A 23877-nucleotide genomic window follows, 5' to 3' on the forward strand; every position below is an offset into this window, starting at 1 on the left:
GGTTTTATCCCAGCTGGGTTTTTGCCTGAGGCCACTTGTCAATGCTAATCCAGCCRAAACAGCAGCCCAGGGAGTRTTTTTACCACTCAGCTGTCTGGGCYTGTTAGGTGACCTGATGGGGAGCATTGCCAGTGTCCCAACTCAGTGTCTCCTCCAGCCTCCCCAGGCCTGTGTGAGAAATCAGTATGGAAAAGCCTAGGGAAGGCAGAGCTGATGGGCCTCTTCCTCAGCTCCACCACCCTGGAGCAGCTTGTTGGTGCCCTGACATGCCAGCCCTGCGGTCGTGTGAATGTCACACTGCTGCTGATGCACTGGGGCGTGACAGCAGGGGACGGTGCCAGGGACCARGCGCGTGCCAAGGGTGTTACTGCTCCTGTGGGAGCACGGAAACACAAACATGGGAAACACACGTGCAAATGATCATGTGCCACCCTGACTACGGCCCCATGTGCTGTGTTGGTGTCATGGCAGAGGGGCAACATCTCCTTGGGATCTTGCGTTTGGTCTGCTCCTGAAATAATCAGCCAAACACTCCTGTGGTGCAGTAATATGTCCATGGAAATGCTTCCTGCTGTGTYGTGGTGAACACATGGAGAACAGCAATACCCATCTGACATCTGTTGTGTCTTTCCCCTCTGTCTGGCACCCTTGGCCACCCAGGCAAAAATTGGCCCTGTCCCCAGCTGGTGGTGGCCCAGGGATGCAGAGATAAAGTGGCCTCTTTGGGTCCTTCTCCTCCAGCCTGGGGGAAGAAAGAAGCCCACATCAAGGGAAGAGAACAATCTCTGCCATGAAAGGACGGGGTGCAGGAAAAGCTCTCCAGCATCTGTTCTCAGTCAGACTCCAGCCCTTTTTACCTTCTTTCCTTCCTTTCTGTACAAAGATAAAAAAAAAGCATCTTCCAGGGGATGTACAACTGGGAGTCAGGGCTATGGTAGATCTTGCATCACTCCTGGTCTATTCTGTAATTARTTTGGGACACATTTTATAATTAATTTGGGATAGGACTGGAGTAGTGGCTTGTGAGGTAGACATAAATCAATCAGGCCATCTCCAGAAGCAGCCTGTGATTGAAGTGATGAGCTGGGGACACCTTCCTGCTGTTTAAATACCCCTATGACAAGGTCTTGCCAGCCTCAGATTGCCTTCTGGCCCCTGCCCTCCATTTGCCTGGGGGTTCTCCATCATTGAAATGGACTCATGCTGCTCCCCAGAGCYGAGCAAAACAGGCAGGGTCCCTGCATAGCATTTATTCACCAGCCCTTGCCATGCCAGAGCTGTAACCCTTGGCGCTCACATCCCCTGCGTGGGATTCCTGGCTCTGTCCCAAACATGTCAGTGGCAWTCACCCTGAGATAGCTGGGCAGATAAACATGGGTGAGTCAGCGTTGTGCTCCAGTGCTTCAGGCAGAGCAGGAGATGATGCTCAACACAGGGATGGCGAGTGCTGAGCATCACCATGGGCCTGTCAGGGACAGGGCTCCCTAGGAGTGAAGGAGGCTGGCAGCTTTCAGAACAATGTGGCAGAGGCACCTGTTCCTGTGACACTTGGGGCTGTGACACAACCGATTGGTGAAARGCACGGGCTGGTGCCAGGGCTGGTRCYGGTGACTGGCAGTGACTCAAGGCTGGTGCCAGGCAGGCGAGGAGGGAGGCACAGCAGCCAGCTCCCGTGGAGGTGAGCTGGCACAGGTCTGCTCTGGCTCTCTGCTGAAGAATTCGTGGCTCCAGTCACCTGTGGGCACACAGAGGTGTGTAATGGATCAGCATCAGCCTCCAGCTGCCACCCAGCACATCGCCTTCAGGGGACCCTGCAGACCACTACAGGTCCCCCTCTCATGGCACATGTCCCCCCAAAATGCTTGTTTTGGGCTCATAATCCCCTTTGGAGCAGTAATGGGCTTAGTGACTCCTCTTTCCCCCAGATGCAACATCCCAGAGGGCTCTGCTGGCTCAGTGGGCATGGATTGTGGGCAGGGATGCAGGGAGTTGTGAACCCAATGTGGGCACAGCACAGAGACCCTGGGGACAGTCCCTGGGGGTCTCCTGTCCCTCACCATTGCCTATTGCTTGCCTGGCAAGGTACTTATACAGAGTACCCAGGGCTGTCCCTGACACTACAGCAGCAGCCAGGGCAGCTCTGCCTGCTCCAGCTGCCTCTTTGTGTTGGACTCTGGGCAGGAGAGCCACGTCTGGCCAGGGCTCAGCTGCCAGAGGTGCACAGAGCCCACCTGGGACCAGCCTTTTGAATCCAAACAGAGAAAACAAAGGGCCTTATTTTAGCACCCAGCAAACACCCAGCACATGCAAGTGTTGAAAGCAGCAGAAAGCTCTAGGAGTGATTGCTGCTTAGAAAGAGGGCTCAGCTTTGATTCGAATCTCAGGTTATTGTTTGCTGATGATAAACAAGTGTTTAAAACACGGGAAATAGGTGCTGGAAATAGGTGCTGACGTCGTTTTATTTTGCCGGCACTTGCCAGCCCTTCAGCAGAGGAGGAAGAGGGTGAATCATCCCTTGTCTGCCCTGGGAAGCCATTCCCAACCGCTCCCCATGTACATAGGCAAAGTCTTGGAAACATTTGGGAGTGAAACCGGATCAGCGRGCTGACCTCAGGCTGTAGTGACTTCTTTCTTTTTCCCAGAAAATTGGGAGCAAAGCCTTTTCTGCTCTCAGTGGCAGACATTAGCTAAACCCATTGTCTGTTTTCCCTCCTGGGAAGCTGCCTGCACCTTGATTGCAGYTTTAGAAAAATACATCCCAGCTAGTGCTTCTCCAGATACCAGCCTTCAGCAAAGACGTGGCACGTCCCCATTTTCCTGGGGAAATGCCCTGCTTGGGGACTTGCTGGCCCACATCACGTCTGTAACCATAGGAAGGCACCTTCAGCGAGGGCCCGCTGGCACTGGGAAGGGGACGGGCAGATTTCCATTAAGCAGGAATTGCACGGCGTGCAATCCTGGGACGCTTTCACAAGCCGGCAGCACGCTTTGATGTGGGCTCTTTGGGAGCCGCCTTGTGACCCAGCCGGCTGCGCTAGGGCTGGGACTCCCAAGGCCGGGATTATGAGTCGGGCTCAGCTGCCGGCTCATCCTTTGGCTCTAGGCAAGGGCTTGGCCCTTACACTTTATTTCTTATCTGGAAYGGAGCTATCAGTATTACCTTCCCCTTGAACAAGCAGCACAGAGAGGGTGGGGGTTTGCTAATTACTGATTTTTAGGGAGAAGGGAAAGGAAGAAATGCTGAATTGATGCCATGAACTGTGTCCAGGAGGGTGAACTGACCCTGCAAAGCCCCTGCCAGTTTTGGGGTGTGCATCTAGAGACCCCAGCACGAGGTGGGAGCTCCCGCCTGGCAGTACAGGCTTCTGGGGCCAGGTGATGTGTGTTGGGGCATGTCTGGAAGATGAAAGGGCTGATTCCTCTTTTGATCATGAAATTCTCATAAATGTTAATGGGAATTACTTSGAGGTCTAACAAGGGTTGAATTGCAGCCCCCAAGGGAAGGAAGGGGGTGAGGACCAACGAAGTTCTGTCTGGGAAATAAAAATGCTTGAATTTACCTTGTCCCCCAAATGTGAGAGCAGAAAAACAGTGGGTCAGGGGCTGCACAGCATCCCCACACACTCTCCTGGGAAAGGGGTTACCCCGGTATCCCCCACTTCGCCCAACACTGCTGGCAACTGCATGACAGGCTTTAAGCATTACCTTAACTCTAGGCATCATTTAAATTCACCAGTCTAAAGCTTTCCCAGTGTACAATTTGGATTTTCTTCTTTTTCTTTGTTTTTTTTTCCCTTACATCTTTCCTTCCCTTTTGTGTTTTTCAGGTTCCCACAGACTTCAAACTCACCTGCTCCAACTACTYGCCGCCTCCCCTGGCTGAAACGTGACCCAAAGTTTCCAAGTATCGTTACCTTGGGCATATTTAATAATTTTATTCCCCTTTAGTTGTTAATTAGAAGCCAAGAGTAGAGGGGATGAGTAATTCCCTGGGRTGTCAAGTAGACACTTGCCTGAGCTTGCAAAGAAAACACCAACCCCCTCGGTATAAAGGTGTGAAATAAAAGGATGTGATATTTTCCTTGATGTCTTTATAGCCTTGCTCCTGAGATCCAGAGATCCTTTTTGTCTATCCTGGGAATGATTCATGCAGCTGCTGTTGAATCCTGCCTCTCCTGAGAGCAGCACAGCTCTTTCCATCYCTGTCCAAAAGTGTCTCCCATCCCAGGAATGGGCATGGGATGGTGGGGGAGAAATGCTGCTCCAGCTGGTGCAGCAAACCTGGGATGGGGAAAGAGAAAAACSCCTGCAGACAAGCTCATTATTAATGACATTCTTCATTTAAAGGAGTACTTAGGTGTGCAGATGCAATTGCTCATCCCTCCCCACTCCCTCCAGACATATTATCCCCTCCTTGAAGGATGGGGATGGTTATTTTTGCCCACATTTTCCCAAACTTAATATTTGAGTGCTCCTCAGCATTCCTCCACCAGGCAGATAAAGGCATTGTCAATTTTTTGWTAGATTTTGTTAGTCTTTTCAAGAAACAGCTTCTGCGTGTGTGACAGTCCTCGTACCATGCCACCTGCCTAGAAAGCCAGCAACCTGTGCCAAGCATGTTTGATTACATATCTCTCTCTCTTTCTCTAATTAGACATTYTATACTAGAATATTCATTATATTATATTAAATAGTATTGGCTTAAACAAYATTGTATTAAACTGGTTTAGTATATTAATTATGTTAGTAGGAGCTAGAAAAGAGCAAACACTGGGCACAGGGCATTGCCTTGCCAAGCCTGTGCAGAGTAGCCAGGAAGGAGGATGGTGATGATTTTAAGACTCTTRCTGGATTTTAAGACTCCTGCTCCAGTGAAGAAATTGAATAATCCCTTGAGTACAGTCACAGCAATCCTGGCTGCAAAGCARCCCCTCGTCTGTACAGCAGACCCAAGGGTTTAGTGAAGGTTTTATGGGATTTCCCCTCTCGTAAAAGCGGCAAAAGGGGAGGACCCCTCAGAACTGGATACTGTACATTTGGATGTAAATAAATTTTATTATGTTTTATTATTTATAAAATAAATAAATWMATTTAATTTTATAGATGATGGGCCTTTCAAGTGAAGGGAAATGAAACGCTAAAAGCCACGATTTCAATATTAAGAGTTTCAGAGCCAGCTGATTCAAAGTGGCAGCTGTAATTTAACCGTGTTGCAGACATGCCAAACCCAATACCATAATTAGTAGTTCAAAATAATATTTACAGCTCAAATCATACATATTTAGCAAGAAGTTGAAATTTCCATCTATTTACAATTTTACCAGCTTAAAAAGGTCTCTAGGCTCAGTTTTCCCCCCATGTTGCTTGGTTGGATTTGTGGAGTCTGGCAGAGCAATGCTCAGCACTGCTGGGAGCAGAGCTGGGGATTTTGTCCCTGCTCATGGCAGGGGRGKTGGAAYTGGATGATCTTTAATGTCCTTTCCAAGCCAAACCTTTCTAGAATTCTACGATTTTCTCTGTGAGGACTGCAGTGTTTGCTGGCCTAGAGCAAGACCCCATTGCGTGCCTGAGTTCACGCCAGTGCTTTGCCTTTGTGCTCTGGTACCCAAACCAGCATGAGGGATGGGCAACCCACTGCACGGCTGGCACTGACACCCACGCTCACCCCAAACGGAGCCACAAAGGGGAAAAAATACCCTCCTTAATATGCTGCACGTGATTGCTGCCTTGTTATCCACAAGTATAATGGCACATTGATGAAACTGCCAGAGAAACTTGGTAAAAACAATTTTAAAAAGAGAAAAAGGAGGTTGTCACATTGAGAACCGCATGATCCCTGCTCGAGTTCTGCTTTTGAGAGCCCTCCTTCGCATGCAGGGCAGGGACACCGCTGTCGGCCAGGGCTCAGCCAACGCACAAGGAAATGCCAAGTAGGACGTGTCTGCCAGTTCTAGAAATAAATGAATCTTTGCCTCAATCCAGTGGCCTCTGCAAGGAAGGAAGGGCTGTTTTTTCCAGTGCACCCTTTTCCAAATCTGCCTCGTGCTGGGATGGGGGTTATAATATTCCAGTGCAGGTGCTGGATTCAGACAGTCAGAGAGCACTGTCTATTTACAGCATCCGTGAGGGTTACCATGTTAAAATATTTTTTATACCTAAAATAATTTAAGAATTTCTAAAGTCATGTCCTTGAGCCAGTATTGCCCTATCCACCCTGTGTCCAGGAAGGGATTGGGCACTGCAGGGAGACCCATGAAGGTCTGTATACCGAAATCCACACCAGGCTGAGGACCAGCATCAGTGTTTACACTGTGGCTCTGTGGGGGCCTGCCCTCTGTTCCCCCCATCTGCAACCTCCTCCCAATGCACCAGTGGCTGGATTCTGTATGGGCCAGTGCCAAATCYCATAAAACAGCAGCAATGATGTTCTGAGGCCATGCTTTTGGCTTCATGGTAACTCTTGGTTGGGTTTTACTGGCTTGGAGATCTCTAAGTTGGACCTACTCCAGGAAAGGTGTAAGTAAGGGGGTGTGTGGCAGCTGGCAGCCAGTAAGGGGTGAGGCAAAGGCAGTGGGGACAGAGAGGGGACAGCACTTGGCCCCAGCTGGGTGCTGACCCTACAGAGAAGCTGGGACTGAGATGGTGATGTGGCCACCCAGGGGGCAACAGCCTCTATGCTCCTGACCCCAGCCCCCCCCCCCAGTCCCTCCAGTTGCTCCCCCAGCTCTCCTGACCTCTACAAATGCCTTCCCTAGTCCCACACCTCCAGCTGCCCCCAGCTCCCCTAACTGCCCCTACATCCCAAACTGCCCCTTAACTCTTTTGACCTCTGCATTTACCCCCCTGGCCCCCTAATGCTACATCCCTGTCTCGGATGCACCCTTATACCTCCAGTTGCACCTCCTGCCTGCCCTGACCTGTGTGAGTAGCCCCCTTCAAATCCTACACTTCAGTTGACCCCGAGCTCCCCTGACCTTTGCAACTACGACCCTCATCCCACCCCATCTTCCCCAGCTGCCTCCCAGCTCCGCCAACTGCTCACTGCCCGGTCCCGCTGCCCCTCTCCCCCGGTTCCACTGCCCCTCTCCCCCGGTTCCACTGCCCCTCTCCCCCGGTTCCACTGCCCCTCTCCCCCGGTTCCACTGCCCCTCTCCCCCGGTTCCACTGCTCCTCTCCCCGGTCCCGTCTCCCCCAATGCCCCAGAGTTTCCCCTCAGCGCTCCCCCTCAGCGCTCCCCTCAGCGCCCCCCCGCGGCCGCCCCTCACGCCGCGCCCCTCACGCAGACGCGGCGGTTGCGCATGCGCGCGGGCGGTGCCGGTGCCGGTGCCGTTGCCGGTGGATCCGTGTCTGGCGGCGGCCCCGCGGCCCGACCCGGCCCGGCCTCTCCCACCGTGCCCCGCCCCGCGGCCCCTCGCCCATCATGCTGGTGCCCGTGTTCACGCTGAAGCTCAACCACAAGATCCTGCCCCGCATGGTGGCGCTGGGCCGGTACGACGGGACGCACCCCTGCCTGGCGGCCGCCACTCAGGCGGGCAAGGTAACGGGGCAGGAGCAGCCTCGGGGGCTGCGGCGCGGCCTGGCCCAGCCGAGCAGCCCCGGCCGCCGCCGCGGAAGCCGCGCTAACCCTGTCAGCTCTCCGGCACCAGGGCTGAGCYGGGYCAGGGGCTGGGGGCTTGTATCCCTYGCCYGYGGCCGAGGCGCCCGAGCTGCSTGCGGGCACAGGGACGCGATGCTCGAAGCCTCACTCTGTGGCAAAAGGGCGTTTGCAAACAGTAATAGCTGGTGACGCGGTGGCACAGGCTGCCCAGAGAGGCTGTGGAGTCTCCAGCCCTGGGGATATTCAAAAGCCGTCTGGACACAAYCTGGAGTAACACGCACTGGGGGACTCGGTTGGAGCAGGAGGTTGGACTTGGTGACTTCTCTGGCTCCTTCCAGCCTGAAACATTCTACAAACTCAAGTTGCCAAGGAAACTTTCACATTCTCTAGCAAACAACGGGATTTTTTGAAGCCATGGGTTTTATCGTGCAGTGAGCCTTGGCACTATTACAGAGCAAGCTGATAACGGGACTGAGGTTTCTGTGGGTGATGTACAAAGAGCCTGGCAGGAACAGAGAGCATCCTGTGTGCTCTGTTTGAGTTAGAAGCATAAACAAAACAGGGTTATGTACAACCTGACTAATAAACAAAGCATAGGTTGAAGCATAAACCCACAGAGGCACTTGGGTGGTAAATACAAGCAGGGTTCATCTGTGATGTTTCCCAGCATTATTAATTTTATTTTGGCACCTTTAAGAACAACATAGAACAAGGGCTTCTCTGAGGATCAGGTTGCACAGCCAGAAAGCAAACTGTTGAGCCTGTGATTTTCTGACTTGGCTCCAAACAATTACAGTGACTGCATATTGGTCAGTGACAGTAAGACCATATTTGTCATGGGTTCCTTTTTAAATTAACTGTGTTCACCTACACATAGAGGTTACAGATAGGTACCAAGTAARTTTTCCTAAATGTTTGGGGTGTTGTGCAAACACTTTTAACAACTGGATGTTTGTTGTTGCTCCCTTCGATTTGCTAGTATTGCGCTACTCTGAATACTTTTCATTTTCAGAARCAAACAAAACAATGGTGTTGCAACTCCACTCCCGAGAACAGTTTTTCCTGTAATTTCCCATTTTCTGACGTWATTGAGAGAATAACTGAGAGAAATACTATCGTCAGTAAAACCCCTAGTCTTTTGTCCTCATTTAGGTTCAGTGAATGCTTTCTTCCCCATCACAGGTATTATCCAAGCAATAGTCTTTATGTACAGACACATGTGTTTTATTAATATTTATATATTTGTTTCTACAGGTTTTTATTCACAATCCTCATGCCCGAGGACAGAGAACAAATGCAAACCGAATGGTGCAAAGTAACCAAGATTCAGACATTTCTCTTCTCAACATYAATCAAGGGATCACTTGTCTGACTTCAGGGGTGCTGAACCCTCAACTGGGTTATGATTGTCTTCTCGTTGGAACACAGACTAATTTATTGGCTTATGATGTGTATAACAACTCAGATTTGTTTTACAGAGAGGCAAGTTAATTTAACTGTCTACATTTTTAGTATCTCTATAATTTTCTGTTTCTTTGAATCGTAAAGATTACAGTTTTTACATTGTCAATTAATTGTGTGCTATTGTCAATTGTGTGTGCTATGCATTGTTTCTACTACTATATTCAGAACATTTGGTCTGTAGAATATCTGCAGTCTTTCAAAATAAGTGTATAAAAATTTACTCTCGCACATACAGATTTACATCACATTCATATGTCACACATCACCTAGCAAGACCAATTTAAAAAAAAAAGCATTTAGAGCTCAGCCTAATGCTTCAAGCTCTCTTCTTGATTTGTGTACTCTGATGTATTATTGTCTGCTGTTTCTTTTTCCTGTAATGCTTCTGTGTAGGTTTCAGATGGAGCCAATGCAATAGTTCTTGGAAARCTGGGAAATATTTCACCTCCACTTGCTATTATTGGTGGAAACTGTGCCCTGCAGGGCTTTGATTWTGAAGGAAATGACCGTTTTTGGACGGTAAGGCTACACACAATGGTTTTGATGTTATTGGAAGATTCTTTCAATGGCACTAATTTATCTTGATTTTTTAAAAAATATGATAAGTATTAATTTAGTTGTTGATTATTCTTAGTTTATCTCAGGCCTTAAACTGTATTTTGGTTGTGTATTCAGTACTCAGRTATTGCTTGAACACTGACTGTGTCAATTGTTCTGATGCAGTTRAAATAATAAAAATAATTCAGCTTCTGACAGCTATGATGATCATTGAGTATTCTCCTTCTCTTTTTAGGTTACTGGAGACAATGTCCGTTCATTGGCACTGTGTGACTTTGATGACGATGGGAAAACTGAGGTTTGTGACCATGTACACGTTAATTCAGCTGTTCTTGTGGTCTTGTAGTGAAATGTTAATTAAAAAACTGGGGTTATTAAATACGACGGACTTATATTACCAGTTAAAGTTTCTCACTTTTCTTTACACCAGGAGCAATACAGTRAAATGTCTGTGATCATCAGCTGGCAAGGCGTCTCTTTCAGTGATACTTCTTGAAACGTTCATTCTCAGCAGTCAGTGTAATCTGGTGCTACTTTGAGCTGATTAGAGTTGGATGCATTATCCAACTAACTTGATGGGCCAGTTACCCCAACATGCATTTTCTGAGATTTTTTTTTGATTGTTTTGATCTTAACCATCTAGGTGATTTTAGAGGGTTTTTACTTATTTATTTACTTTTTGTGACTTTTGTGAAACTGCCTCTGGTTTAAAACTGAAGTTGTGAGAAAATGCAAAGAAATGGCTTCATAAATTATCGCCTTGTGCTTATGGCTTCCAGTGGGGAAAAGTACTACCAGAGGTTTTAGACTTTGATTTATAATTCTGTTTGTCACTGTTTTGATGGATGACTTTATGGACAAGGCACTGAGCAGATCTGCTCCTTGGTTTCTCAGTTTTCAAAAGAGAACCTGAGACTTGTCACCATCTTCAGTTTGAGCTTTTCCACTGGTCTTCTTTTCAGYTAATGTGTTCTACCTGGTGAGCTAGGAACAAGAAAATAACTAAAATGTAATAAATCATAAAGAATGAAAATGCATACGAACGAATGCATACGACCCAATTCAGTGCCTATTGGTATAATCATTTACATCAAGATAAAAGCCCATTTTACTYATACTTTGCAGTAGTGGCAGCCACCATTTAGGTTGGAGGAACAGAGATGGTTGATAGTTGGATTAATTGTTTTTTGTTTGTTTGTTTTGGGTTTTTTATTTATATTTTTTTTATTTTTAATGAGGCATGTTCAGTGCAATGCTGGCAACATTTTGTAGATCTGTTAAAACCTCTTCATTGTTGAACTTGAAATATTAATTTGTCCTCTGGATCCTGTTGCTTGCTTCTTAGCTTGCATAATTATTTTTAAGAAATGCTATTTTTTTCAGCTTCTTGTTGGCTCTGAAGATTTTGACATTCGCGTGTTTAAAGAAGATGAGATTGTGGCAGAAATGTCTGAGACGGAGGTAAATTACTTCTGGCTGATGTTTATTATAGTTGCTGAAGGAGCTGAAAGTGTTGTGTACTCTAAAGCTTCTCTAGTTCAGATTTATGGTGTAGTTAAGTAATTACTTATTTGGCACAGTTTCTATTCTGCTAGAACTGCAAAAGTTCGAGTTTAATAACGTCTTTCATTATGCAGGGGGTTTTTTTGCTTAGTTTATTTACAAACCTTTCACCCCATTGAGAAAAGTGACTACTGCTTGGCTGACAGTCAGGACCCTGTGCAAGGGTGATTAAAGTTGCTGGATTGTGATTGAAGCTCATAGTGTCCTGAGTRAAAGGATATCTTCTACAGTTTTCCTCAAATGTGTTTGGTGCAAGCATGATGATGTAACTTGTTCCTGTGTGTATATCCAGACAGTGCCTGGCAAGGCAGAAGAGGGATGTCCAGGCAAAAGTGGAAGTTTATATTGCTATAAAACTGGCTATATAAAAAGAGATAAAGGAAGGTRTGGGTCAGATAGGTTTACAGCGGGATAAATAATAGGTGTAGGAGTTGCTCTTTAGCTTATGAACTGAGAAAAGATCCCCACTGATTTTGGTTTCTTGGAAGAGAGTAAGATACCCTTATCACTGCATTTAGAGATGTTCTCAGTCTTCTCACAGGCCTTCTAGACCCAAGGTAGAGTAAGGTTACAAACCTTTGTCCTTAGAGATCTAAGGTCTCCCTGCTGCCCAAGATGGGACTAAAAGGCTTAGCTAATAAACCACTTATGAAGGGCTATAAAAGACAAATCCAGGCACTGTTCTGGAAAAGGAGGTTGTTGCTATCACTACAATTAGAACTGGGCCTGTAATATGTCCTGCTCTCTGTGCAGTCGCCAGTCTGGTCACGTAGATACTATATTTGAAGGGAAGATAAAGGTCCATCACTCTCAAGTGTGATTTATTTCCAGATCCACAGTAGATTTTTTTAAAGTTTACAGCTGCAGTCATAGGAGGTCTATTACTACTCTACTGTTCTAATACAAAGGASACAGCTGAACTTAAACCTTTCTTTTTGGGAAGGTAAATTCAGGGAACAATGTCTTTATACATTATGTTTGGTTTGGAAATCTTGGATAGTTTGCATTTTCTGTGTTTAATCACTTACTCTGGTGGAACTGAGGCTGTAGACTGTTGTGATTCTTACAAATCGATAATCGGGTATAAATTTAGGAAGTACTGTTACTTTTGTGTTTCTGACTGTTGCTTGGGTCTTCTTTCTGGGCACTCATAATTTAGTTTGATACTTAGGACACACTGTGAGAGGAAAGATTGTGAGAGGAAACAATGTTTTATGGTAAAAACATCAAAGAAGCACAGTCAGATGGGTTTAAATWAGACTTTCGGGAAGAATTTAATTGAAGGAAGACATCTGTGGTGCATTGTACAGAAGACAAGACAGATGCCTGCAATTATTCCTCCTGACATTAAAATCTCTAGTCTCAGTGTGTGAAAAAACCTGCATTTCCAAGCCTAGAGAACCTTAGCTCAGTGAGGAATTGAGCTTAAAAGGTCTTAAAAGGAGTGAGAAACAGGCCAAGTTATGACTCTCAGGTGTTTTCCCAGAGCTTATTCTGGTAGGACACCTAGTCTGGTGTTCTAGTTGTGTTCCAAAGAAGTCCAACTGTGGGAGTTGTTAATTTTTGTCTTACTAGCACTGGACAAAGATTTTCTACCAGTAATATCTCCAGGGCTTTGCTAAACCAGGCAAATTGAACTTTTGGCATCATGGGCTCCTTAAGCTTAAGCAATRTTGTGTGCAGTTTCTCAATGATAGTGTGTTAGCACTGATGACCACAGGAATCCTATGAGYAGTTGTTTTGCTGCCTGTGGTAGGAAATAGTTGGTCAAAGTACACAGTTTGAGGGCAATTCTGCAACCTTGATGAAGTATGTCCTAACACTCACAATACAGCTTGTGTGAGGAAATCCTACAAGGCCTTCAAGTGATTTCASACTGATTCTTAAAAGTAATTACTGCATTATTCAATGCTTCCTACAACAGACATATTTACCATGTAAGTACTGTAGGATTCATGTGCTAAATCTATAGCCTGTTCCCTGCTACTTGAAGCTGCAGAGGTTTTCAGTCCTGTATCCTCTCTCTCCCTCCTTTCCCCACCAGACTATCACTGCACTTAGCCCCATGTATGGCAGYCGCTTTGCCTACGCTCTTGCTAATGGCACTGTTGGAGTTTACAACAAAACAGCACGCTACTGGAGGATTAAGGTTAGTCCATTGTTGGAGTGTCATCACTGGAAGTTTTTTGCACTTTGTTTTTGTGAGTTCTGATCATCTGCTTGGATGGAAATGCAATTAAAGGAATGATCAGGTCCTTTGAAAGCAGTGGACTAGATTAGTAGTGCAAGGAGTAAGATTTCGCATGTGTGTGTGACCTCAGAAATAGTAATGCTCAAACTTCCTGTTAAGAGACATAGTTGTATTTCTTTCTCTAATCTCTGTAGTCTTTTAGTCCGGTGTTTTGCATGTGTCAAGCATGCACAATTAAAAAAAAATATATCCAGGCCTAATTTATTCTTTCTCTTCTGTCCTCAGTCAAAAAACCAAGCAATGAGCATACATGCTTTTGACCTGAATGCTGATGGAGTSTGTGAGTTGATCACTGGCTGGTCTAATGGAAAGGTGAGTTTATACAGGGGGAGAATGAAGAGCTGTTGGTATGGGGGCTGTGTTTGAACAAGGCCATTCAGTTACCTGGAGAACAACAACCAAAAATGAAAAAGACTTAGAAATCTGAGCACTGCAGATCTATTGCAATAAACCTAGTTTGGCTGGTGAGTCCTCTGCCAAGTGCAAGATCAGAGAAAAGCTGCTTCCCCTGCTTAGCTTAGAGTCAATTGCTAAGGTGTGGCAAGTTGTTTCCATGGCAGCAGAGATCATATGCCACATCCTAGAGTTCTTGAGTATCTCTATTTGGGTGTGTCTTGAGGACACGCTARTAATCCTCTGCCATGTTTTCTGAATGTTCCCAAACTACGGTCAAGACAATGCAGTTATGTAACACAAGGGCAGCGTCSGTCTTGACTGCAGGATTAATCAAGCATTATTTCATTTTATGTGAAGGCATTATATAYAACTCAGTCTTAGTCTTCTAAGCCTGATCCTTGGTATTCCCCTTTGCCAGAAATGACTRTTTTAACTGCCACATCTCTCTTGGATGCAGCTTGCCAGGTTTTTCTGTAAAGCTGTTTTTTTGTTCACACCTCTTATTGCTCTCATTAGCCTGTGGCACTTCAATGACTTCATATCAGGCTGGCAGTCTGGAGCCCGGAGAGGTTTTAATTTACATTGGATTAGATGTGTAACATTGTTAAAGAGAGAACCTCTCCTTGCTTTATTCCTCTTGTTTTCCATTGTCAGTCTCTACCCAGCTTGTTGGTCTGAAACAGTCCATAGCTCCTGGAAAGGGCTGTCACCTGTGCTTTGGAAAATACACAATGCATGGAACTGAGCCCACCTCACCTTTCTTATGCCAGGAAAGATAATTGAAGGTTGTGGTATTTGTGTATAAAAATATTTCACTACACAAGGGCTGCAGCTAAGAAGAGAGGTTGTAAATACTGCATTAAGGTTATTTCTGGTTTAGTCCCATCATTGCTGCATTAAATGTGCATGAACTTTCCCAGGCAGACATGCAGTTGTTTTTATTTCCTTCTTTTTCTAGTTTTGTAACTCAGGTAAGCATTTCTGAAGAAATGCTCCTTCTAGCTCCTTCTAGAATCTGCSTCAAGATCATTTCTTGGTGGGATTTTTTTCATGTGTGGTGTTCAGATGAGCAGAGCTGYAGCTTTACCTGCAGTTTTGTGAGCAGAGCTGGTTTTCAGTTAACAGCTCAGAGTATGGCATGACACGTGTTTTGGAGTTGGCTTTTCTCTTCATGCTGAGGATTGGAACTCTTTGTTGTTCCAGGTTGATGCACGCAGTGACCGGACTGGGGAGGTCATCTTTAAGGACAACTTTGCATCCTCAATTGCAGGATTGGTGGAGGGGGATTACAGAATGGATGGAAGCACCCAGTTAATCTGCTGTTCAATTGATGGTGAAGGTAAAARCATTGTTCAGGATGTTAATGTAATACAGTAATATCAGGCACATCACRTCATCTCAGATTAGCTAAACATTGTTTTGGTTCCAGCGTTTTGTGTGCCAAATTCCCTTTGCTTTATGTGCAGTTAAGGGAATTTTGARTTATGCTATCTGCAAACAGGATTTTGAATATTGCCTTCTCTGTGAGAATCAGCATGTGTTTCATTATGATCCAAGAAACCATCAAAATTCATTTGTCTAATGGAAAAAGCCCCATCCTAAGCAAAGATAATGATATTCAGTACAGACTCTGGTTCTTCAGGCTACTTTATAATAGAWGAATTCTTTTTTTCTATATTTTAGWTCTTTGGCCACTTTACAGTAGGTAAAGGTGTTTAGAGAGCTAARGATGTGTGTGTTTTGGTTTTCTTCTGCAGATRAACTGTTTTTATATTAGAAACTTTAGATGTTAACCGCACTTTGTTTCCTGGAAAATCCTATCCTGAGACTGGAGAAGTGGTGGATTTGTCCCACCATGCATTCAAGAAGTCAGRCGTGGTTATTGTGAGTGGAAACAAATATGATCACAATCATGATTATTTAAATAAGCTCAGTATGAATTTACAGGCATGTCTTCAAGAAAGACATTGGTGTGATTATCCGACTCCTTGGCGTCAGTGGCCTGACACRAGCAGGTCTGGCATAACCCATTTGAAACAAAAGCCTGTCCTTGTTAAATAGCAGTGTTTTGCTGTCTGTCTTAATCACAGGCTGTGGGGATTTGCTGCACTTGGGACKCAGCTTATAAACCTTTTTCCCAAGCTTACAGAAGGGGAGCACTGTAAGCAGTTCTGGAGAACCTTGTCTAGCAGAGCTTTGTAGGTTGGTATCACTGAACATGATCATCCTTTTCTGATGGATCCATTGCRAACAAGCCTTGGCACGATGGGGATCCCTTTAGGCCTTAGTAATTAATGTGGCTGAGGTTATATAGACCATGTTATTAGAGTTCTATATGGGATTGGCATCCTTTCACATGAAGTGTTCTTCTGTATTTTTKTCTTGCTCTCATTAAATGAATGAATCATTCAGAAATAATAAAGTGGGTTCTTTCATTGGAGGACAGTGTGCAAGCTGAATGATTTCAAGTTCCATGCAACTTTTTGCAGGACAGCAGTCRTATGCAATCAGGCAACGTATTCTTCCCAGATAAAAGACCTTTGTCCCTGGCTTTCATTGTCAGCTGCAATCAGACAGCCCTAGAGCAAAATGAAAGCTGTCTCATCACCTGTTCAGGTCCTCTGTCTGCCCAGACAGAGGTATTTCCATGACTCTGTGCTCCACTGGGCTACTGGGAAGCAAGTTTTACCCCTTGAAGTGGAATATTGCTTGATTTGGGGAAAACCTWATGTGTGTAAACCTTGTTTACTGGCTGATTAACAGCGCCTTACAGTCACTTCCAGACAGCAACAACAGCTCTGACCAGCTCTAGAAATTTAGGTACACATTTTATTAATTTTGCATATGAAAGAATGAAGGAACTATTGCAGTGGGAATCCTCTTGCAAAAGGACTGAGTGCTGCACTTGTCTGGTCAGGTATGTACAGCTTAAAGACAGGTTGGAAATTCACCTTTTTTTCTTTTAATGTGCAGTTGTCCTGCCCCAGTTGCCAAGAAAGTGAGAGCTTCTGTGGGTCCAAATTAATTCTCAGGCTTTCAGCTGAATAGTACTAGCTGAAGACCAGAATTAGTGTCTGCTGCAGACGTGGTACAAGGGAGTCATGTCATAAAAGGTGAAGTTCTGGGGAGGCTGTGAAAGTCTTTGCTGAAAGGGGCTATATTTTGTTTCTGTACAGTCCGAGGCTATCTGCCAGGAGGTGAGGACATGARAGGAAATCTAATGGATACGAGTGCTGAGCAGGATCTGATCCGAGAACTTAGTCAAAAGAAACAAAATCTGCTGCTGGAATTAAAAAATTAYGAGGAAAATGCAAAGGTACTGCTTAAATAATGCGTAGAGCCAAAACACACCTTCGTGTTGGTATAAATCTGGAGTAATCTGGGAACCAGTTGTGGGGCAGTCCAGACAAGTCAGAGCTGTAGCTTGTCAGGATGCAGGGAGATTGTCTGCTGGGGGTTCTTGTTTCTGCATTTGGCTTGCTCCTTGTGCAAGTTCAGAACTTGCTTTTTGTATTTTAATAATGCTTTCTTTGCTCCTTCCTCTTGCCARAACAGTTGTTTTCGGAGCTGGATTCCCTTCAGCCCTGTTCTTTGGCTTATGACTGCAAATTGTAATTTTCAGTGCATAAGCCAGCTTGGGAGTCAGAGGGGATTGTGTGAGAGGATCAGGTCACTGGGTGAGGGCCGGGAGCACTGCCAGGATTTAGGAAAAGCACTTATGGCTTGATAGTGAATGATGTGCAGATATAATTTCAATAAATAGTCTGAGGAAAGAGCGAACTCATATTTTAACAGCAAATGATCTGTGGCAGAAGCTTGGAATTCTATAAGCTTATGCTTAAAATTGATACATGTTAAATGGTTTTTTTAGTAAAAGTTTGGGTACAAAGCTGAGATCCATCCATGGTGAAGCACCTCAAACACATTGTAGTCCCAGTGTCCACAGCTCCATGCCTGATCCACCCACCACTCATAGCTAGTTGGAAGTGTCTGGGAGTTGCTGTAATGCAACCTTCTTCTGCAAGAAAAGAGAACTGATTTGTGTGTATGTTTTCTAGGCTTTTTGAATGAAAATCTTGAAATTCTGATCCTGAAGGGTATGTGTTTTGCAGCAGGCTGAATTGAACGCTCAGTTGAAGGAAGCTGACGGTGTGATTCCAGCAAACACCCAACTCCAGACAGCCCTCTCAGTTAATCTGGGCTCTGACAGCCAGTCTGCCCATGTGGAGCTGTGTATTTCCACCACAAATGGTAAGTGGTAACCTGCAACCATTGACATTCACTTCATGTAAATTCATGCAAATTTTTAGTTATATTTAGCTCGTGCTTTGAATGTCTCCCCTTTATTGTCTGTAACATCCCCTTTGTGGTTTCTTTCCTGTCACAGAGCTTTCAGTCAGACTGTGTTCCTTGGATGGGTCTTAGGGGACAGGAATTAGATGAAATTTGTTTCTTATTGTGTGTTATTTTGTGAGGCAATTAACATTTAACTTGGATTAAATCAGCCTTGGTGATCCCTGCAGCATTCCTTGTGTTGACTGTAAGCACCAACCCACAGCTGCATCAGTCAGGGTGCTACATGAATGCACTGGACCTCAGCTGGCTTTACATGCAAAACTGGAACTATCCCAAGATAGCACATTCACCTTGCACCAGGCATGCTGCAGATGCAGTCAGGTCCTGGTGTGGTAGTCCTGGTCACCTGGGATATTTTCACAATTCAGAGAAGGGATCTAAAGAGTTGATCATGCTAAATTCTGAAAACAGTGGTGCTTTGTTGCCGGAGGACAACTTTTAATTTAGGAGCTGCTTTTTCTTCCTGTTGCTAAGACACAATCATCCGTGCTGTGCTGATCTTTGCTGAGGGCATATTTGAAGGAGAGAGCCATGTGGTCCACCCCAGTCTCCAGAACCTCTCAAGCTGTGTTCGTGTTCCCCTTACTCCACCTAAAGATGTCCCTGTGGATTTGCACATCAAAGCCTTTGTGGGTTACCGAAACAGGTGAGTTTTGTGTTGTGATCTCTGCTGGTCTCCAGAACCGTGGGACCAGGAAACAGCAATGATGTGGCTTCACTCTTGTCCCATGGGAAGTGTACCATTAATTCGTGAGTACCCCACTTCCCTGTGTTACTGGAAGGAGAGCTGGGATGCTTTCTTAATAACACTGATGCACCTGTGGCACTGAGTTCTTTTCCAGACGAAGTCTAAATGCTCTGGAATCACTGTGATCTGTTGTGTTCTGGTTCTGTCTTTAGGGAAGGAATGCACATTTCTCATTATGGGTGTATGGAGGGAATCAAGAGATGCAGAGACTCTATCTGTCATCCCTMAGGGGCTGCCTCCCTGGGCCCTGGATGGTGGCTGCTCYGGATGGAGTACTTGAGCAAGSCTGGAGACWCAAYTGTGTGTCTCAAGCTGTAAAGTAAYCCTGAACCCATYTGGCTTCAGGGCAAACAGAAAGTAACACATGTTTGATTTCAAGACATTTTTCGTAGTCTCCTRTAGAAATATTTCTCCACAGAAAATAAAATGTCTCTTCATATATCCTTGAAAACAACTTTCCTCCTGCTCACATCTGATCGAGTTCTTGGTGCCTGAGGAGGCAGCACCCTTTCACTGAGCACTGAGGCATATTTTGAGAGTTAGCCATCCACTGCAAAAAGACTKTATGGGACTGAATTTCCTTTCCCTTTTCTCTGTCTTTGTTAYTGCTTTTAATAAGATTTTGCTGAACTTGTAAAGAAAATACCCAATCATATAATAAAATTTTGCATGTATTAGCCTAGAGAGTATACTTGAGTGGAAGGATTATTGAAAATGACAGCAATGGAGAGGAATCATACAACCTCATGATGTGGTAAGACTGTAATTTCCAAGTTTCAGTGTTTCTTCCTGGGAAGCAGTAAGAAGCTGATTATGTAACTGGAAATCAGGGACGTTCATTCCTCAGCTAAAAATGAACCAGGAACCATTTCAATAGGTGAATCCCTGCTGTGGTAGTAACTCTGTGTTTTTCCATTGGATTGCTTCCAGCACACAGTTCCACGTATTTGAGTTGACCAGACAGCTTCCACGCTTTTCCATGTATGCCCTGAGCAGCCCGGACTCAGMCACAGAGCCCCTGAGCTTTGTTAACTACACGACGAATGAGAGGCCACAAAGGGTGAGTTTCTGCTCYTCTTCCTGGTTTCAAGTCTTACATAGGTAGAGGGTTTGCAATCAGCTTGAGATTTCCAATAGCAAAGGAAAAATTTTGCAGTGAACTGCACTACTGGCCTTTGGAGTCTGTGTATTTCCACTTAGTCCTGCTTTTTTCTGTCTTTAAAAGATGACTCAGTTGAGGCATTCCAAGCATCAGGAATTCCTGCARGAAGTAAAGGCCTGAGATCAGGAGGTGTTTCAGATATTAACTGGTTTGCTGTATGCCTGCTGATAGCAGATCTGTAGTGAGTGAGTGAGTGAGTGAGCAGAGAAAGGAAAAAAGCAGCACAGTGCTCACRTAGTGGCTCAGTTTCATAGTTGTCTCTGCTTGCTGTATTTGATTTTTTTAGGAATATTCAGCTTTGGTGCAAGGATTCAGCTGTCTTCATTTTCACAAGTTAATGTCATTAGGGGGTTAGGGGATGAAATTTAGTGAATGAAATTTYTGGGGTACCCTGAACAGAGTATTCTTGTACACATCATGTACAAGGGCATTTTGTGGTTCCCTGGGCTTTCCACACAAGGGATGGCTAATGTTCTTAATTTTATTTTTGCAAGATTGTTATGTGGCTGAATCAGAGCTTCCTGCTGCCAGAGGATGCAGAGTTTCAGAGTGCTCCCTTTCAGGTTTGCTTCACTTCCCTTCGTAATGCAGGTCAGCTCTGCATCAAAATCAAGCCTGGTGGYGAGGTGAGTACCTTCATGGATAGGAGGAACAACCCTTTTGTGATACTCAGTGAAACCAGTGTAGTTATGCTGCCAGAATGGGACAGTAAAAATGAAGGACAGCTGAACAGGCAGAGAAAGTACTCATGCTTCTAGAAACTTCCGTGTCCGTTTACTGTTGATGGGAAAAATTCCAGGACCTATAAATCTTAGTCTGAAGATCTGTAAGAAGGAGGGAATTTATTTCCTCACAGAGTGGTTTCAGGGAGCCATAAGGTTTGGTACAAAGGCTGCCTGTAACTTCTGCACTGGTCCTGTGTATGCAGATGCCTCTCTATCCCAAATCTGAATAAAAGCCCCTTTGAAATCAATGTCTTCTTGCCTTACTGAAAGCTGTAGAGCTTGCCCATGCCCTCTTGATTAAAGGACCTGCTTTGAGCCTGAGTAACTGTTGGAGAGGCAGTACTGCTGGGGATTTCCAGGAGATGTTTTGGCATGAGAGTGCTAAAGTGCATTCTTTCCTTTCTGACAGATTTCCATCAACACAGATGATATTGATCTAGCTGGTGACATTATCCAGTCAATGGCCTCTTTCCTGKCCATTGAAGATTTGCAGGTGGAAGCAGATTTTCCTGCCTACTTTGAGGAGCTTCGGAAAGTGTTGGTGAAGGTGAGGAGGCTTCAGGCATTTCAAAGTAGAACACTCCAGATAAGCAATCAAAGGGTTTTTTAATGAGAGGATCTCTAAGCTGCTTTATCTTTGTTATGGAAATCAGCCCACAATGGCTTGCTGTATGTTTTGTGGGACGTCCTCAACTTCCTGTCAATTTTTGTTCTGTAGGAGGGGCCCTTGCTACCCATCAGTTGGTTGTTTAGGATAAAGTAAAATACGTTACCTGGGAGACTGAGCTGGGGTCATGTGGGATGCATATCTCAGTCTGCTCACTCTTTCTGGGGGCCAAGATAATGCTCTAGCAGTGGGGGGTGAGGGGAAGGAGAATAATCTCAGGTGTGCTGGTTGTTTAGGTTGGGATGTTATTTCCTATTGCACTGGGCTGAGGTTTAGGCTGAACTCTGTGTGCCCAAAGTGCCAAGGACCCTTGCTCACGACTTGTTTGCCTTGGGCAGGTGGATGATCACCATGCAGTGAATCAGAGGCTCACTGCTGACATGGCTGAACACTCCAACCTCATCCGCAGCATGCTGGTTCAGGCGGAAGATGCGCGGCTCCTGAGAGACATGTGAGTGATTGCTGCCTGGCTTGTGTGTTTTGGGGTTTAGAACGACCAGTCTTTGCTTTTCAGGCAGAAAAGAGCACAGTAAAACATGGGTGTGATACAAGAGTTGCCTAGTTACACCTTTTGATGTTGAATTGTTCCTTTGATGGTCTCACCATGAGCTCTCCTTGAACCTTGTCATGTTCTTTAGGTGGGAAGCCAGTCAGGGGAAGGCAAGGGTAAGGGTAGGTGTTTAGTGTATCGCAGGTGAGGTGAATCTACTTCAAGATGGTGAGATATGTTAGAAAAGATATATTAAGGAAGAAGGCAGAAAAAGCTATCTGTGGTGTGTGAACTTTTGAGAACACCAAGAAAGAAATTTTAGGTGTCAGGTTTTCACTCTGATTTGCTGTTTTCTGTTAGTACTGAGCTTTACTCTGAAGAGCAGCAGTAAAGAGGCTCAAGCTACTGCACTTTCACTGAGGAAAGTGGTGTCTCCACGTTGGCTTGSTGCATAAAGTAACTGCAAAAATAGACTGTTCGGGTTTGTTTAGTAAAGTAATGAGTATAACCTGTCTGGACAGGTCTGTTGCCTTGTAGCTGGCAGACATACAGGTGACTGTGGTACCCATCACAACCATGTATTCTTACATTGACAAACCAGGAATAACTTTCCTCAGAGTTGCAAATAACTGGACTGATTGTTCCCCAGGAAAAACATGAAGATACGGTACAGCGAATTGTATGACCTGAACAGAGATTTGATAAATCAATACAAAATTCGTTGCAACAATCACACAGAGCTGTTGAATAATCTGAAAGCTGTGAATCAGGCAATTCAGAGGGCTGGGCGGTTACGTGGTAAGTCTGTGTTTTTGGAGGGGTTGGGGAGTCTCAGACTCAGTGAGGCAGATAAGATGTGACCCAGAGGTCACTTGGGTTAGTTAAATGACTTCAGGCTTTTTGGCCTAAAACTTAATTAGAAGTAATCTTTCTTTAGTCATAGCCAATTACATGTGACAGTCAGCTGTGAATGTCCAGTATAATCTTGGGTCACAATTTTAGAAAGAACAATTTGAAATAGTTTCCAGATTTCTGAATGATGCAGAAATTGATAGTTTTGTTGAATATACTACTTTAAAAATATTTTTAGATTTACTTCAGTTCTTAGTTTATAATTCTGCTTAAAAAAATTCAACTACCTACCTAAGCAGGGCTGTTTTATCTGCATTATTAGTCATGTAGGTCTTCGGGGAGGGAGATATTTTTTTGTATATTTATAGCATTCCTCTTTCTACAAGCTCTCATGAAACAGCTACAGGCAATTCTTCTTTAAAGAAAGGATTTTATGTATGTACTCGAAAAAAGATGGTATTTCATCATGTGTTTAAAAAGTGATGATTTTTAAATTCASCTAAATTTTCAGACTGGATCAAATAAGTATTTTTACCAGTTTCTTATTCTGTAACTGAGTGTTTTTTTCTTTCCTTTCTTTCTTTCCTCTTTGCAGTYGGCAAACCTAAAACACAAGTGATCAGTGCTTGTCGGGATGCAATAAGAAGCAGCAACTTCCACACMCTGTTCAGGATAATGCGTGTGGGAACAGCCTCTTCTTAAGGAAAGGAGCAGCAGCTGCTCAGAGGCAGTGAATTCCATGCACTGGGCAGATAATGGATCACAAGCAGTTAATGCAGACCCCTATTCCTCTGCAGGGTGAAGTAATTGCAGAGGTAGTGCTGTAGGTTAAGCTGTCAGGTGAGAAATATTATACAGACCAAAGCTCCAAGAAGAGAGCATCAGAGTTTAAGTGCAGATATGATGTTTATGCAAGACAGAGATACAATGTTCAAACAGTTATTTTTATTACAGTAATTTATTTATGTTTTTAAATATATTTTGTAGTTAAGGCATTGGTCTTTTCCATTAAAACATAGACTGGCTTGACTGATTTTGTTCTGATTTT

The 23877-nt window shown here is 44.8% G+C and overlaps 1 protein-coding gene across 3 annotated transcripts; it reads left to right on the forward strand.

Moving 5' to 3' along the window:
- The first annotated feature begins 7315 nt into the window (after positions 1–7315).
- On the forward strand, positions 7316–23854 carry BBS2 (Bardet-Biedl syndrome 2). Of its 3 annotated transcripts, none has more exons than XM_057364558.1 (17): positions 7316–7537; positions 8852–9079; positions 9455–9580; positions 9855–9917; positions 11003–11080; positions 13227–13331; positions 13659–13745; positions 15033–15168; positions 17006–17145; positions 17942–18080; positions 18660–18831; positions 19864–19993; positions 20590–20721; positions 21230–21367; positions 21826–21938; positions 22627–22775; positions 23425–23854. In XM_057364558.1, exons 1-17 carry the CDS (start codon positions 7421–7423, stop codon positions 23529–23531), a joined length of 2160 nt encoding a protein of 719 aa, XP_057220541.1. In that variant the 5' UTR covers positions 7316–7420; the 3' UTR covers positions 23532–23854. The 3 variants fall into 3 exon arrangements, with proteins under 3 accessions (XP_057220541.1, XP_057220542.1, XP_057220543.1); XM_057364559.1 differs by having other exon boundaries at positions 17945–18080; XM_057364560.1 differs by lacking the exon at positions 13227–13331.
- The last annotated feature ends 23 nt before the right edge of the window (positions 23855–23877 follow it).

This window comes from Malurus melanocephalus, unplaced genomic scaffold (assembly GCF_030028575.1).
Source record: "Malurus melanocephalus ecotype Western Australia unplaced genomic scaffold, MMel_1.1 scaffold_40, whole genome shotgun sequence".
NCBI lineage: Eukaryota > Metazoa > Chordata > Aves > Passeriformes > Maluridae > Malurus > Malurus melanocephalus.